The following is a 17645-nucleotide window of genomic DNA, read 5'->3' on the forward strand; positions in this document are numbered from 1 at the left end:
TCTTACAGGTCTTATCTTTTGCATGAAGCAGAATGTACATATGGTTTGATTTTACTGTCGGTTTTGTCTCTCATGTATTGATGTATAGTAGGAAGTAAGGTGTTGCCTTTGGTTCAGGGGTGAGGCTTTTTTTATATTAAGTCTTCTTGAATTCTCCATTTACTGTGTGTTGTTATTTGTGTCAGTTAATACACACCCCTTTTACCAAAAAGCTGAATGAGTTAAGAGGGGCTGATTTATTTGTGCTCTGTCCTGTTGTATCAGGTATTAATGTGTTGTCATTTTTCTACCTTAATCTGTGCCCCCTTTATTGTAAAGCTGATAGATTCCAGTGGCGCAATTTAAGTAAATGAATGTTATCTTGTATAAATATGGGGTGTTTTTTTGGTCCTAATAAAACCTCATGTCATTCCAAGCATGTGTGTCAATTTTTACCTCTCTATCTACATTATTCCGTCGTTTATTAAGTTTTCAAATTTATACTGACATTTTGATCATCTGGTACGTAGGGACAATGTAAATAAATAGTATTAAGAACTAATATAGCTAATACGAGCAGTACTTCTACTACTGCTGCTGCTACTGCCATTAACAGTAATAATAACAGTAATAATATAAAATAGATAGTGGCAGATAGAAGTAATATTTATATGTGTATAGAAACGACATAGCAAGTTGAGAGGAAGGGAAATATAGGTAGACTGCACAAGCTAAGAATATTGGGAAATGAAGATATTTATGGAAAGAAGGATGTAAAGGGGTAACTAGTGCGTACAAGGACAATGATATTATTATTGCTTCAGAAGATATGTCATACCTTTTCAAGTAGGATATCTTACTCAGTTCTCTAATGCAATGAGGGAGCTCATCCCAGAGTCGGATTCCTGCTACTGAAAAGAACTCCGAGAAAGCAGCTGAGTGATGGAGCGCGACAGAAAGGAATTCGCTCTGGTGGAACTGGTGTTTCTGCCATGTTGTTGAGACAGGAGCGTTAAGACCGAGGAGAGGTATGATGGACAGTGTACGTTGGTAGGACAATAGAGGAGACAGACTGAATAAAAATCACCGTGCTTGTATGTACGCAGCCAGGATAGCTGTGCGTGTGATGGTGTAATACGATTAAAGAGTCGAACGTCGCAGATACAATATGTGAAGGGCTTATTTCAATAGTGGTACAAGTCCATTTTTGTTCATTGTGAGATACAGAGTCCTAAAGTTAAATGAGCGCTGAAAAATCTGCAGTTGAGACACCATAAATATCCAAACATATGGCTTCTTGCTAGATATGAACCTTTCTTTCTGTTTGTTTGGATCATTAATTGCAGAAATATTTTAGGCAGAAAAGTGGAGGTAATGGACTTGTACCACTATTGAAATAAGCCCACCATATGGAACACAGGCGTTCGTAACTAGTTCCAGGCAGCATGAGCTTTTCTGAGAAAGACCATGCAGGATACATCGCTGTAATCAACAAGTGGAAGCTTTTAAGATGACGCCACACAGTGGCTGCAACTTGTTTAACACTGTGGCTTTGATGGTGCAATGGACAAGTGCAGTTATAGCGAAGTAAGGCGGGAGGAGCGCAGCGGTACTGACTTGGGCGTGATGGCGTCCAGCAGGTCCTCGTCCATCCACTCGACGCACTCGACGATCTTCTCGGGGTCTGCGGGCGGCGGGTACACCATCTCCGACACCTCGCTGCGGTCGCAGTTGCAGTACGCAGTCGACACGTGCACCAGCGCCTGCAACATCACGCCTGTCTCAATAACGTCGGCGCTCCCACGTCATCACTCCTGGAAACGGTGGGGCGTTTCCCTGTGGTGATTGTACGGCGCCTGGCCACTGCGAAGCTGCAACAATGGACAGGCACCTGCCTCCGAAGGCGAGGGCGCCGACGCGTTGTTAATACAAACGGCTGCCTTTGCAGTGACGCCGTGACTGGGAAGCATGGAATACTGACGAATGGCGTCGCGTTGTATTCACCAGTGAATCGCGGTTCAGCACTGTCCCGGACAACCATCGTCGGCGAGTACGCTGGCGACCCTGGGGAAGGTTCCAACGTCTTGGAGAACCACCGCATAGTTAACTCCTGTTATGGTGCAGAAAGTCATCTAGTACGGCTTCAGGTAATGGCTGGTAGTGACCGACGGAATTCAGATGATACAAAGGTACGTCACAGGCATTTTGTGTCCTCGTGCGTTACCTCCCATGCGACAGTATTGTGGTGCCATTTAACAGCAGGACAATGCCCTCCACACATGGCACGTGCATCTACGAATTGTCTCTATGATGCTGAGGTATTCCCCTGGCCAGAAAGATCCTCACATCTGCCCCTGATAGAATATGTGTAAGACCAGCATGGACGTCATCTCCATCCCACTATCCAGGATACAAAGGTCAAGGCTTTGTGACACCCTCCCCAACCGAATCAGTGCGTACACGCAGACCAGAGGGAGTGAACTCCCACACTGATAAGTAAGCTCGTACCGCCAAGTTCTTCGTAAATTTGACTCACCACGTGCACCAGCGCCTGCCACATCACGTGCGTCTCGCGTCTCAACAACGCCGGCACTTCCACGTCATCACTCCTGGAAACGGTGCGGTGTTTCGCTACGGTGATTGTACGGCCTCCGGCCACTGCGAAGCGGCAACAATGGACAGGCACCTGCCTCCGTAGGCAAGGGCGCCAACACGCTGATAACAAAAACGACTGCTTTTGCAGTGACGCCGTGACAGGGAAACATGGAATACTGACGAATGGCGTCGCGTTGTATTCACCAGTGAATCGCGGTTCAGCACTGTCCCGGACAACCATCGTCGGCGAGTACACTGGCGACCCTGGGGAAGGTCCCGTTCTTCCAACGTCTTGGAGAGTCATGGTGTAGTTAACTCCTGTTATGGTGCGGAGAGTCATCGGGTACGACTTCAGGTCATGGCTGGAAGTGACTGAGGGAACTGTGATAGTGCAACTGTACATCACGGGTACCTCTCACGCGACAGTATTGTGGTTCCAATTACCAGCAGGACGATGCCCTCCACACATGGCACGTGTGTCTATGAATTGTCTGTGTGATGCTGAGGTACTCCTGCGGCCAGGAAGATCCCCCGATCTGTGCCTGATAGAATATGTGTAAGACCAACTGGGACGTCAACTCTTTCCCAGTATCAAGGATACACAGATCTTGGCTCTGTGACGCCCTCCCCAACCGAATCAGTGCGTGCATGCAGACCAGAGAGAGTGCACCGCCGCACTGCCGTAACAATAAGTGGACTCCTACCACAAAGTTCTTCGTAATTTGACTCGCTATTGTAATTATTGAAATAATATCACATGCCCTCTGAAACGGCGAAGTTTCATTTCGGTTGCTCCTCCCCTCTGTGGCACATTACTGTTTTTGGCCAGGGAGTGTATCTTGTAATATCACTACTGATACTGTCTAACGTTCTTGTATTGAAGTCAAACAGTAATATCTATTGCTCAAGAAATTTTGTGATAGTATATAGCGTGAGTCAGCTGCCCCTAGCGATGTTGCTTTATGTAACTCACAATGTTACATTTGGCCTCAAAAAACCAGGGGCGAGATTTTCATGTTGTCTCGTTCGCTACTCGGAAATTATGAGCTCTATAGAAAAAAAATGGACAGGACCTTTTTGTTGGAAATTCAATTTAGTTAGATTTTATACTGGGATAAGTTATTCGACACAAACGAACAAAAGTGACCTTCAAGCGCACGTCCACTCCTACACTCATGCCTCACCAGTCAGGATTTCTAGTACTGTTCGTGCCGCTCCTTCTTACTACTGCACAAAAATTTCCGACTACAACAGCTGTTCCCAATCTCATCATATTTAGTCTCTGTCACTTGGACTATTACGCTACCATCATAGTCGACTATTTCCTTAACAATATTGATTTAAACGCGCCTGTGAGGGCAATGAAAGAAAGAACGATATTTGTAAACGTTACGCTAAAGCTAATAACGTTGACAATGCGATCAAAACTTAACCCTTACTGGTTTCATAGTCAGAAGGCTTAAGCAATACAACGATGTAATTGTTCATTTTACGCTGCTAAAATTCACAGAAGACCTAGGTAGATCAACTGCGACGTGGTCGCGTATACAAGCAGTGATCCAATATTGTCAAATATTATTTATTCCAGTCTTTGATCACAATATGAATTCTTTAGCCAGTTGCAATTATGACTGTGTGGACGATGCGGCCTATTCAACAACTTACTTTAGATCTGTATGACGATGCTATGCTGATTATACAGGGTGTTTCAAAAATGACCGGTATATTTGAAACGGCAATAAAAACTAAACGAGCAGCGATAGAAATACACCGTTTGTTGCAATATGCTTGGGACAACAGTACATTTTCAGGCGGACAAACTTTCGAAATTACAGTAGTTACAATTTTCAACAACAGATGGCGCTGCAAGTGATGTGAAAGATATAGAAGACAACGCAGTCTGTGGGTGCGCCATTCTGTACGTCGTCTTTCTGCTGTAAGCGTGTGCTGTTCACAACGTGCAAGTGTGTTGTGGACAACATGGTTTATTCCTTAGAACAGAGGATTTTTCTGGTGTTGGAATTCCACCGCCTAGAACACAGTGTTGTTGCAACAAGACGAAGTTTTCAGCGGATGTTTAATGTAACCAAAGGACCGAAAAGCGATACAATAAAGGATCTGTTTGAAAAATTTCAACGGACTGGGAACGTGACGGATGAACGTGCTGGAAAGGCAACCACAGAGCAACGTGCAGCTAGTGCAGCAGGTGGACATTCTTCGTGAATTGGTGGCGGTACAAACTGCCTTAGACGAGACTGCGAACACCTCGTGGTTTATGCAAGACGGTGCCCGGCCACATCGCACGGCCGACGTCTTTAATTTCCTGAATGAATATTTCGATGATCGTGTGATTGCTTTGGACTGTCCGAAACATACAGGAGGCGGCGTGGATTGGCCTCCCTATTCGCCAGACATGAACCCCTGTGACTTCTTTCTGTGGAGACACTTGAAAGACCAGGTGTACCGCCAGAATCCAGAAACAATTGAACAGCTGAAGCAGTACATCTTATCTGCATGTAAAGCCATTCCGCCAGACACGTTGTCAAAGGTTTCGGGTAATTTCATTCAGAGACTACGCCATATTATTGCTACGCATGGTGGATATGTGGAAAATATCGTACTATAGAGTTTCCCAGACCGCAGCGCCATCTGTTGTTGACAATTGTAACTACTGTAATTTCGAAAGTTTGTCTGCCTGAAAATGTACTGTTGTCCCAAGCATATTGCAACAAACGGTGTATTTCTATCGCTGCTCGTTAGTTTGTATTGTCGTTTCAAATATACCAGTCATTTTTGAAACACCCTGTATTTATATGTTTTGACGATGCCATTATGGCCTTATCACTTTAGGGCATGGTGTAAAAAAGATCTGAGGATGGTCATTACGGACTGACACCGGTGATCGTCTAAAGAATTCATATTGTGATCAAAGACTGGAATAAAAACATTTGACCTAGGTGAAGTTAATAAAGAGGTCAATTTCATAATTTGTAAAAGTGCTCAGCTAAGACGGTGCCGTAATAAGATCATTCAGTAAAGACGAAAAAGTCCGAATGTGGTGCAGTTACAAAATTTTGTACAGTGGTAAAAAAATGCTGGCGGGGGAGGGGGGGGGGAAGGCGTTGTACGCTTTTTCTCGAATAACTCGAAAACTTCGGCCACTAGCTAAAATGCATCCCAGCACAAAATTTAATTACATTAGATTTCCTACAAAAACGTCCTGTTCATTTTTGCTCTAGGACAAATGGTTTACCAGTAGCTGGCGAGAGATGAAAATCTTGCGCTTAGTTTCTTTGAAGGCCAGACATAATATTGCGGGTTACATAAAGCGACATGGGTTGAGACAGCTGAATCACTCTGTATGGAAAGCTCTGTCTTTATGAACAGACAAACACTGTCGGCATGAATATGCCACAGGAAACAACTTGAATGAGACAAGAAGATTCGAACTCGTAGAAGCTTAAACGAGGGACTCACCTCGAGCTTGTCCATCTTGTGGCAGAGTTGGACCAGGCGCTTGGTGCCGACGATGTTCATGGCGACGGACAGCTTGAGCTTCTCGTCGAACTTGACGGTGGCGGCCGAGTGGAAGACGACGGAGACGTTGTCGGCGAGGATCTTCTGGTCGGTGGCGCTGAGGCCCAGGTGCGGGCTCGTGATGTCGCCGCACACCGGCACCAGCTTGTTCAGCGCGTCCGGCCGCTCGCGCCGCAGCTGGTCGAACAGCTGCGGGCACCACAACACGGCGGTGAGACTCGGAGATTACACCGTCAGTGGCAGGTATCCAAGGGCGTGTCTAAGATTGTCTTTGCTTTCGTCGCAGACACATATGCTGGGGTGACAAAAGCCGTGGGATAGCGGTATGCGTAGATGCAGACGGCGGTAGTATCATGTATAAAAGTTAAAAAAGGGCAGTGCATTGACGGAACTGTAATTTGTGCTCAGGTGATCCATGTGAAAAGGCTCCAGACGTGATCATGGTCGCACGATGGGAATTAACAGACCCTGAACGCGGAATGGTAGTTGGAACCAGATGCATGGCACATTTCATTTCGGAAATCATTAGTATTTCGAGATCCGCAGGGTGAATGGAGTGCCGAGGAAACTAAATTTCAGGCAACACAGTGGCCGACGGCCTTCACTTAACGGCCGAGAGCAGCAGTGTTGGCATAGAGTTGTCAGCGGCATCAGACAAGCAAAGCTGCGTGAAATAACTGCAGAAATCAGACCAATTGTGTGATTGGATTGAAGAGTTCCTAGATAACAGAACGCAGCATGTCATTCTAAATGGAGAGAAGTCTTCCGAAGTAAGAGTGATTTCAGGTGTGCCGCAGGGGAGTGTCGTAGGACCGTTGCTATTCACATTATACATAAATCATCTTGTGGATGATATGGGAAGTTCACTGAGGCTTTTTGCGGATGATGCTGTGGTATATCGAGAGGTTGTAACACTGGAAAATTGTACTGAAATGCAGGAGGATCTGCAGCGAATTGACGCGTGGTGCAGGGAATGGCAATTCAGTCTCAATGTAGACAAGTGTAATGTGCTGCGTATACATAGAAAGATAGATCCCTTATCATTTAGCTACAAAATAGGAGGTCAGCAATTGGAAGCAGTTAATTCCATAAATTATCTGGGAGTACGCATTAGGAGTGATTTAAAATGGAATGATCATATAAAGTTGATCGCCGGTAAAGTAGGTGCCAGACTGAGATTCATTGGAAGAATCCTAAGTAAATGCAATCCGAAAACAAAGGAAGTAGGTTACAGTACGCTTGTTCGCCATCTGCTTGAAAGCAGTGTGGGATCCGTACCAGATAGGGTTGATAGAAGAGATAGAGAAGATCCAACGCAGAGCAGCGCGCTTCGTTACAGGATCATTTAGTAATCGCGAAAGCGTTACGGAGGTGATAGATAAACTCCAGTGGAAGACTCTGCAGGAGAGACGCTCAGTAGCTCGGTACAGGCTTTTGTTGAAGTTTCGAGAACATACCTCCACCTAGGAGTCAAGCAGTATATTGCTCCCTCCTACGTATATCTCGCGAAGAGACAATGAGGACAAAATAAGAGAGATTAGAGCCCACACAGAGGCATACCGACAATCCTTCTTTCCACGAACAATACGAGACTGGAATAGAAGGGAGAACCGATCGAGGTACTCAAGGTACCCTCCGCCACACACCGTCAGGTGTCCTACGGAGTATGGATGTATATGTAGAAATCAATGTGACACCTACTACGAACGAATCCGTTAGGACAGTGGGGCGAAATATGGCGTTAGTTGGCTATGGCAGCAGACCAACGCGACTCTCTTTACTAAAAGTACGACATCACCTGCAGCACCTCTCGTGGTCTCGTGACCATGTCGTTTGTACCCCAGACGTCTGTAAACCGTGACCTTGTTTAATGGTACTTGAATTGCCTAACCATTACGGCACCTCACCTCAACTTCTCAATACAACCAATATTCTACTGTGTTTCTCTAAAATAGTTAAGATATTTGTATAAAGAAAGTAATTTAATAAACATATGTTTTATTAGGAATACCACACACAACGAAAAATGAGCAAAGAAAATCTCTGCCTCCAGAAAACTCTTTGGAGACAACAACAGCCACACTCTTTGGTTTGTTTATATTTTGTAAAGTATGTGGGTGTCGCTATTGGTGGAAAAGTGCCAGTTTCACTTGATATTTAACGATACTGGAAACCATACACAATGTGTTCCAGAGCAGCGCTTGCAACAAAAATGAAAACAGTGTTTAATACCATCAAATTAATTTTGCAATCTTAATATTCTTCCCACATACGGTGCTCACATTTTCTTCTCCATATTTGCCACAGATGCACGACCCCCACAATACTCCAAACTAAATTGCATTATCTGATGATGAATCGCTAGGCGATTCGAAACCTGTCATGAGCAAATAATAATTGAAGAAAAAACGGCCATTGGTTGCAGCAGTTCCTGAAACCTTCATCCATATATATTTTATGCTTCGTAGAAAAGCTCATGGAACATGCAACTTTATTTAAAAAATTGCCACACCTGGGAATCGACCCCTAGCCACCAAAGTGGTTTGCGAGCATACTGCCACATAGCCACACAACCCATTGGAAAAAAAAATGCTCTAGAGTAATGAGAGTTGCATCAGTTACGTTGGTGGATTGATATTTGAGTTCTGAACTTCGCTCACGGTAAATATAAAAACATACGAGATTCTTATTGCTGTGTGGTCTCCATGTGAGCTGCGGGCAGTACTCACGGTCTATGAATGTACTCACACTTGCGATTACGGACAACTTTCAGCTGTATAATGGAATGACGACACTGAAAATTTGTTCGTGACCGGGACCCGAACCTGGATTTTCCACCAGTTACGAGCGGTCGCCTTAACAACTTCGGCTATCCGAGCACACTTCACGACCTGACCCTAACTTCGTCGTCCGTGTGTCCTCTACCTGCGCCGGTACATTCGCAACTGTAGTGGCCGCAGCGCCTGTCCCTTTTGCCATGCATGCACTTGTAATGGTTCTTTATTTACGTGACCATTGCGGCACTCCAACCGCAGTTCTCGATACCAGTAATTTCTGCGAAGTAACAGACACATTTTTGTGATAATATTAACATTTGGTTTTATTAATGTATAGGTACTCCGCTGTATCGATATATTACAGTGATATGGTTCTTATGTGTATTCATGTCTGTGAGACTGTCATAATCTTTGACCTACTTGTAACCGTTTTGGGGCGAACGCGCACAGGGCAGTCTTTGTTTCACTTTGCAGAAGTTAAGTTGTTTTCTCGCTTTGTAAAAGAACAGTCAAGTCCTGTGTTTGGTTAAAGTGGAAATTAAATATATGAAGGTTGATACCAAACTGTTTTCTTGATGATTTGACAATTAGGAAGAAGTATATGTGAATTTACAAGAAGTTTAATAAAAATGTGGGTCGTGAACTCCAAGTCAAAAATTATTTCTACCATACAGTTGTTCTGATCTAGGATTGTTTGATTATTAAGAATTTCCTGAAAAACGCATTTGTTAGGTCTTCAAATATTGCTAAAATACAGATCTGGAGCCGGCCGCGGTGGTCTCGCGGTTCTAGGCGCTCAGTCCGGAACCGCGCGACTGCTACGGTCGCAGGTTCGAATCCTGCCTCGGGCATGGATGTGTGTGATGTCCTTAGGTTAGTTAGGTTTAAGTAGTTCTAAGTTCTAGGGAACTGATGACCACAGATGTTAAGTCCCATAGTACTCAGAGCCATTTGAACAGATCTGGACCTTCTAGCAGTCGAAGTGGAATCACCCTAGAATCAACAAGATGAGCCCTAACAACTATGACGAAATTGTAAGTAGGCTGTTTAGGTTTTTTATTGGTAACGCCGCCGCCACGTAGCGCTCTGTATAAAAATCACTGGCTGTGCCGTGTGCAGTCTGTGGCTGGTTTGCATTGTTGTCTGCCATTGTAACGTTGGGCTGTTGGCTGTTAACAGCGCGTAGCGTTGCGCAGTTGGAGGTGAGCCGCCAGCAGTGGTGGACGTGGGGAGAGAGATGGCGGAGTTTTGTAATTTGTAAGACTGGATGTCATGAACTGCTATATATATTATGACTATTAAGGTAAATACATTGTTTGTTCTCTATCAAAGTCTTTCATTTGCTAACTATGCCTGTCAGTAGTTAGTGCCTTCAGTAGTTTGAATCTTTTATTTAGCTGGCAGTAGTGGTGCTCGCTGCATTGCAGTAGCTTGAGTAACGAAGATTTTTGTGAGGTAAGTGATTTGTGAAACGTATAGGTTAATGTTAGTCAGGGCCATTCTTTCGTAGGGATTTTTGAAAGTCAGATTGCGTTGCGCTAAAAATATTGTCTGTCAGTTTAAGCACAGTCTTGTATAAATTTTTCTAAGGGGACGTTTCAAAATCTACGCGGGAATCCATTCAAGATAAGTGCGAAAGTTAATGACTTTTTTTATAGTGACTTCATTATTTCTTTTCTGACGAGACCATCCACAGTCAACAACTTTGTTGTTGCCCGATAATGCGAACATATGCTGCGTGAGCAACATTACTAATCTGATTTGTAACCTACTTTGCAAGTGGTGGTATTGTTAGGCACTGCAGTATCGCACAATACTCACGGTGGCGTTGAGCAGCTCGTCGAGTCGGGTGCGGACGTCCGTGCCGCGCTTGGGCCGCATCAGCAGGTAGATGGTGCTGATCTCGGGGCAGGAGCGCAGCAGCTTCTCCACCAGCACCTTGCCCATGAAGCCGGTGGCGCCCGTCACCAGGAGATGCCGTCCGCGGAAGAAATCCGGGATGGCGCCCGCCGCCTCGCTCATATTGCCGGACCTGCAAGGAGGACAACAGAAACATGTCACAACTCAATCCTAGACGCAGGAGCAATGTTACTATGCACAGAATATTCTATTCGTGATGGCTGTGGAACTATTGGTTTATAGCTGAAATCGCTTCGTAATGGTACTCTGTCCAGTCAATTAATGTGACCACCTGTCAAAAGCCTGAATAACCATTTTTTTCAGCGCGGACTGCTGTGAGATATGCAGGAAGAGAGTGAGTGAGTTTCTGGTAGGTACCGACAGGGACTGGAGACTCCAGTGCCATGGCCAGTTTCGGTAGGATCCATGGCGCGAACAACCCGACAGAGGTGGTCCCGCAGGTTCTCGATTGGATTTAAACCTGAGGAGTTTGGTGGTCAGGGGAATACATTAAACTAATTCTGGAGCTATCCGAATCAAGCACGTACACTGAGAGCTGTCATACGTTGCATTGTCCTGCTGGTAGATGCCAACACTCGAAAGCAAACTGCATGGTCGCGAAGGATATATGAAGGGCTTATTTCAATAGTGGTACAAGTCCATTTTTGTTCATCTTGAGATACAGAGTCCTGACGTTAAATGAGCGCTCAAAAATCTGCAGTTGAGATACCAGAAATATTCAGGCATATGGCTTCTTGCTAGAGATGAACATTTCTTTCTGTTTGTTTGGATCATTAATTTCAGAAGCATTATAGGCAGAAAAGTGGAGGTAATGGACTTGTACCACTATTGAAATAAGCCTTTCATGTACATATTTGTGTTGATCCACAGTACGTTTCAAAATGATGGATCATTCAGGGAATGCCATGGAAACGTTTCCCACAACACAACGCTTCCTCCTCCGACCTGGAACATTCCGACAACACTGGACTCGCGTTCAGGAGGACGATTTCAGGAGGACGACGGCTCAATCCCTTGTCCGGCTATCCTGATTTAGGTTTTCCGTGATTTGAGTGAATCGCTCCAGGTAAATGTCGGGATGGTTCTTTCGAAAGGGCACGGCCGACTCCCTTTCCTAATCCGATGAGACCGATGGCTTCATTGTCTGGTCTCCTCCCCCAAAACAAACCCCAACCCAGCCCCCATTCCGACAACTGTTGCAAGCTGTTTGCTTTCAGACATTTCACGCCAAACACGCAACCTTCGATCCATGTGATGGAGCAAAGAACGTGACTGATCTGTAAAGCTACCTTTCGCCACTCAGCGGACGCCCAGTTCCGATATTGGCGTGTAAATTCCAGCCTTCGTCCTCAATGAACAGCAGTCAGCATGAGTGCATCAACCAGACGCCTGCTGTGGAGGCCCATACGCAGCGACTTTCGCTAGCCAGTCGTTGAGCAGACCCTGTCGTTAGCCCCTTGGTTCGTCAGGACATTTAGTTGCTCAACAGTTGCGTATCTGTTCCCCAATACACATCTCCGCAGCCGTCGCACACCCTTGTCATCTACGGCCGGTGGTGCTCCACAGTTGCCTCAGCTGAAGTATGGTCTTTCCACTGGAGGTACGAATTAAAAATCGCCTTCAGTCACAACTTTTCGTGTTTTATTAATTACACAATACATTTCGGACCCTGTGTGTCCATCGTTAGGTGTAATTTGTCTTAATATATGCTTTATTTTTTCTCTTGAATTAGGTGAAATGCCTATTCCTAACTACTAATATCAAACCTTTTCGTGACAGAAATATGCATTTCCCCTCACTCAAGAGAAAAAAATAAAGCATATATGAATTACATACGATGGTGGACCCACAGGGTCCGAAATGCATTGTGTACTTAACAAAACACGAAAAGTTGTGACGGAAGACGTTTTTTAATTCATACCTCTAGTGTACCGAATACACTGAAATAGTGATAAAATTAAAATATAGCCTTTCCAGCTGGCATTGCTAATATCGTGCAACAGGATGATTCTCTCAGACAGCATTCTGACTCTACAGTTTCTGTAAAGTGTCTTCATAGTGGTCCGCACTGGCTACGGTTCCACGCTCGAGGAACTCGACGAGCAGAGGAAGCATCATATTGCACTACAACGCACATCCCCACACTGCCAAATGGATGAAGGCTATCCCTCGGCGATTTGCTCGTTAAACAGTGCCACATTCTCCGTACTGGCCGGATGTATCACCGTGTGATTTCCATGTCCTTGGAGACGTGAAGATAGTCCTACTTGGACGTCGGTTTGAACGAGATGAGAAATTCAAGAGTGGGTGCGGATGTGGTTTCATCAGCGGCCGACTGCGTCCTACTAACACTAAATAGCACAGCATCATGGGTCCTAAACATGGATTATTATCGCTATTACCATTACCGACATTATCATTATTATTATTATCATCATCATCATCATCGCCAAACCGTAATCTTCTATCCATTACAAGACAAATTATCAGACACGAAGCCGAAAATAATAAATTTCCATACGAAGTCTAATACTTGTCACAAGTAATGTGTAATACATCAGCGTTGTTTATTTTATCAACGGAATATTACTGAAAATGAGATACATTTCTCCGATTATACCCTTAAAATATTCACAGTTTATCGATTTTGATGTTATAGATTAGTGTAACGCTGTTTACATAATCTGAAACATTGCATCTCTTCTCAATTCTCTTTCTACAATTAAATTTGAGTTGCTACTGACACTTGTTACGTATCATTACGATCATTACATTTCACTTCTATTGTTTTTTCCTGCCTTCTTTTCTCAGTCGATAACTTTCCCACTGTTCGCGAATATTATAGAATGTATTCATTCTCTTCCGTCTTATTTTACATAATCTTCTTCTATGAAATCTCTTCCCTTGTGTTGTATTTGATTTTTGCTACTTCATGTTGCTGCCAAAGGACAAAATAGTTTTCGCCGCGTGTTTTTCAGCTCAGTGTGTTTCCTCGGTATTTTGCTCATGGAATCTATCTTCTATGAGATATTTATCTTGCGTCTGCATAGGGAGTTTGAGTACGAGTAAGCGACAAGTGTAGCTTACGTAAAGCAAATCGTAAACGAGTCGTCTGAAATCACCCGAGGACGATTTCTACAAACAATCCGGAACTTCAGGACATCACTGTGTTGACATACGTGGAATCCACACGAGTTCTGCGGATCTACCGGCTGCGTCTTTTCTCTGGTCTTCCTTCGACAGAATGTTGGCTTGCTAAGGTCTGTCCATTGTCGGAGACAGATAATGGTCCGCGTTATTTTGTATTCTGTTGCTATCATTCTGTGGTCGTTTGATCATGTCACGAGAACACTACAACCGTTTATTTAAATTACAACAACTCCGCTTTCAAAACCGTGCCTCGCTGGATAGGCGTAGATGCGTGGCCATACACGTGAGGTTGTAGTTAGGTGTGTTCATCTTCAGTTACACATCACGGGGTTCTAAAGCTCATCCAACGTCTTCTTAAGCTGAATGTTCCTCTCGCCACAGAAGAGCAAGCTCTGCCGTGGTTCCGTTTCCGAAGTGTAGTTGCAGCTGTTTGACTGTAGGAAAATTCGGGTCTGCTTTTCAGTACAGAGCACGTAATTTTTTTTACAGTGTTTCCGGTTACATATTTAGTATAGCAGTTACACTAGCAAACTATGAAAATGCAACTAGGATGAAATAACTGTTTGTTGACTATATCGACCACGATAACGACCAAAACGACATTGAAAAATAGCTGTGTATATTTTATCGCTAGCCGGCCTTGTGGCCGAGCGGTTCTAGGCACTTCAGTCTGGAATCGCGCTGCTACTACGGTCGCCAGGTTCGAATCCTGCCTCGATCATGGATGTGCATGATGTCCTTAGTTTAGTTAGATTTAAGTAGTTCTAAGTCTAGGGGACTGATGACCTCCTACGTTAGGTCCCATAGTGCTTAGAGCCATTTGAACCATTTGAACTATTTTATGAGATTTTCACTCTGCAGCGGAATGTGCGCTTATATGAAACTTCCTGGCAGATTAAAACTGTGTGCCGGACCGAGACTCGAACTCGGGACCTTTGCCTTTCGTGGGCAAGCGCTCTGGCAGAAGTAAGGCTGTGAGGAGGGGGCGTGAGTCGTGCTTGGGTAGATCAGTTGGTAGAGCGCTTGCCCGCGAAAGGCAAAGGACCCGAGTTCGAGTCTCGGTCCGGCACACAGTTTTAATCTGCCAGGAAGTTTAATTTTATCGCTGTTTTTAGCCCGACCTCTTAGCAACACTGAGAAGGGGAAGAGGAAGGAGGGAGGAGCGGAGCATGTTTCCTTTAAGCGTAGTTTCAGTCTGTTGTAAGCTCTGTATTGCTCGTGCGTTGGAAGAACGTGTTGCTGGAGTGTAGTCAGTGAATCTGGTCATTGTAATTTCCGTGATTCAATGTAGATCGCAATTGCGTAAATAGTGTTGACAATTTTTGCTACGTTTCCGGACAAGCTACAACGAAATCGCAAAGGAGGCCAATAACGCCGTATATTAGGAAGGCGTACAGACTGTACTTTGGCTATGAAATCGGGGACCGGGAAAAGCCCTGGGCTGCTCACGTTTGTTGCGTATCTTATGCCTCGAGTATTCATTCGTGGTTGAATCGCAAAAGATCTTCCACGGGTTCTGCTATACCGTGATCTGGCGAGAATCATCAGACCAAGTGAATGATTGTTACTTTTCTATCGTACTTCCATTAACACAAGGTACACTCCTGGAAATTGAAATAAGAACACCGTGAATTCATTGTCCCAGGAAGGGGAAACTTTATTGACACATTCCTGGGGTCAGATACATCACATCATCACACTGACAGAAACACAGGCATATAGACACAGGCAAATATCCACCTTTCGCAGCAATGCAGGCTGCTATTCTCCCATGGAGACGATCGTAGAGATGCTGGATGTAGTCCTGTGGAACGGCTTGCCATGCCATTTCCACCTGGCGCCTCAGTTGGACCAGCGTTCGTGCTGGACGTGTAGACCGCGTGAGACGACGCTTCATCCAGTCCCAAACATGCTCAATGGGGGCAGATCTGGAGATCTTGCTGGCCAGTGTAGTTGACTTACACCTTCTAGAGCACGTTGGGTGGCACGGGATACATGCGGACATGCATTGTCCTGTTGGAACAGCAAGTTCCCTTGCCGGTCTAGGAATGGTAGAACGATGGGTTCGATGACGGTTTGGATGTACCGTGCACTATTCAGTGTCCCCTCGACGATCACCAGAGGTGTACGGCCAGTGTAGGAGATCGCTCCCCACACCATGATGCCGGGTGTTGGCCCTGTGTGCCTCGGTCGTATGCAGTCCTGATTGTGGCGCTCACCTGCACAGCGCCAAACACGCATACGACCATCATTGGCACCAAGGCAGAAGCGACTCTCATCGCTGAAGACGACACGTCTCCATTCGTCCCTCCATTCACGCCTGTCGCGTCACCACTGGAGGCGGGCTGCACGATGTTGGGGCGTGAGCGGAAGACGGCCTAACGGTGTGCGGGACCGTAGCCCAGCTTCATGGAGACGGTTGCGAATGGTCCTCGCCGATACCCCAGGAGCAACAGTGTCCCTAATTTGCTGGGAAGTGGCGGTGCGGTCCCCTACGGCACTGCGTGGGATCCTACGGTCTTGGCGTGCATCCGTGCGTCGCTGCGGTCCGGTCCCAGGTCGACGGGCACGTGCACCTTCCGCCGACCACTGGCGACAACATCGTTGTACTGTGGAGACCTCACGCCCCACGTGTTGAGCAATTCGGCGGTACGTCCACCCAACCTCCTGCATGCCCACTATACGCCCTCGCTCAAAGTCCGTCAACTGCACATACGGTTTACGTCCACGCTGTCGCGGCATGCTACCAGTGTTAAAGACTGCGATGGAGCTCCGTATGCCACGGCAAACTGGCTGACACTGACGGCGGCGGTGCACAAATGCTGCGCAGCTAGCGCCATTCGACGGCCAACAGCGCGGTTCCTGGTGTGTCCGCTGTGCCGTGCGTGTGATCATTGCTTGTACAGCCCTCTCGCAGTGTCCGGAGCAAGTATGGTGGGTCTGACACACCGGTGTCAATGTGTTCTTTTTTCCATTTCCAGCAGTGTATTTCAAAGAAGAAAAAGTCTTCCGTGACATGTCATAACATACCGTGTGACACGTGACCAGTGCTTCACGAAGACTGACTGCCTGTTCCTGTTCCACCTGACTGTGATTGTGACTTCAGGCGGGAGTGAAACTAGTGATGCACGATCACCTTTAAAACTGACGGATTGCCGTCCTACGGGCCCGGGTTCGATTCCAGGCTGGCTCGGGGATTTCCTCCGCTCAGGGAATGGGTGTTGTGGTGTCTTCATCATTTCGTCCCCATCCGGCGCACAGATTGCCCAGTGTGGCGTCGAATATAATAAGACCTGCACCAAGGCGGCCGGACCTGCCCCGCAAGGGGCCTCCCGGCCAATGACGCCAAACGCTCGTTTCCATTTACATTCAAAACGCAGTTCTTCGAAAGATTCTGAGATTGTGTGTAACGACGAGTGTAAAGATATTTACTAAATAACAAAGCGTGAACTTAACGACCTAATGAAAGATCTGAAATAGCCGAAAGGTAAAGCAGAACTGTTGGAGTCAAGACTTCAACAGTAGAATTGTCTTGATAATAGGCAAATGTGATTGCGTCCCGTAACAGCCATATGCCATTCCTTCCATTTTTCGAAAGCGAAAAGAACTTGGTATTTCAAAGTGATGTACAGGGACTAATGGCAGCTATGGACAGTAACTAAAAAAGTAATCAGTGGAGGTTGTTCA

At 45.7% G+C, this 17645-nt stretch overlaps 1 protein-coding gene across 3 annotated transcripts in view; it reads right to left on the minus strand.

The window, feature by feature from the left end:
* LOC126284525 (putative fatty acyl-CoA reductase CG5065) overlaps positions 1–17645 on the minus strand; it is a 327562-nt gene that overhangs the window by 62655 nt on the left and 247262 nt on the right. For all 3 annotated transcript variants that reach the window (XM_049983518.1, XM_049983520.1, XM_049983519.1), the window contains 3 exons: positions 10710–10920; positions 6052–6300; positions 1597–1742 (listed from right to left, as the gene is read on the minus strand). In XM_049983518.1, the coding sequence (XP_049839475.1) occupies positions 1597–1742; positions 6052–6300; positions 10710–10920 (606 nt within the window). The remainder of the gene's footprint in view (positions 1–1596; positions 1743–6051; positions 6301–10709; positions 10921–17645) is intronic.

The sequence above is a fragment of the Schistocerca gregaria genome, chromosome 8, assembly GCF_023897955.1.
Source record: "Schistocerca gregaria isolate iqSchGreg1 chromosome 8, iqSchGreg1.2, whole genome shotgun sequence".
NCBI classification, from domain to species: Eukaryota; Metazoa; Arthropoda; class Insecta; order Orthoptera; family Acrididae; genus Schistocerca; species Schistocerca gregaria.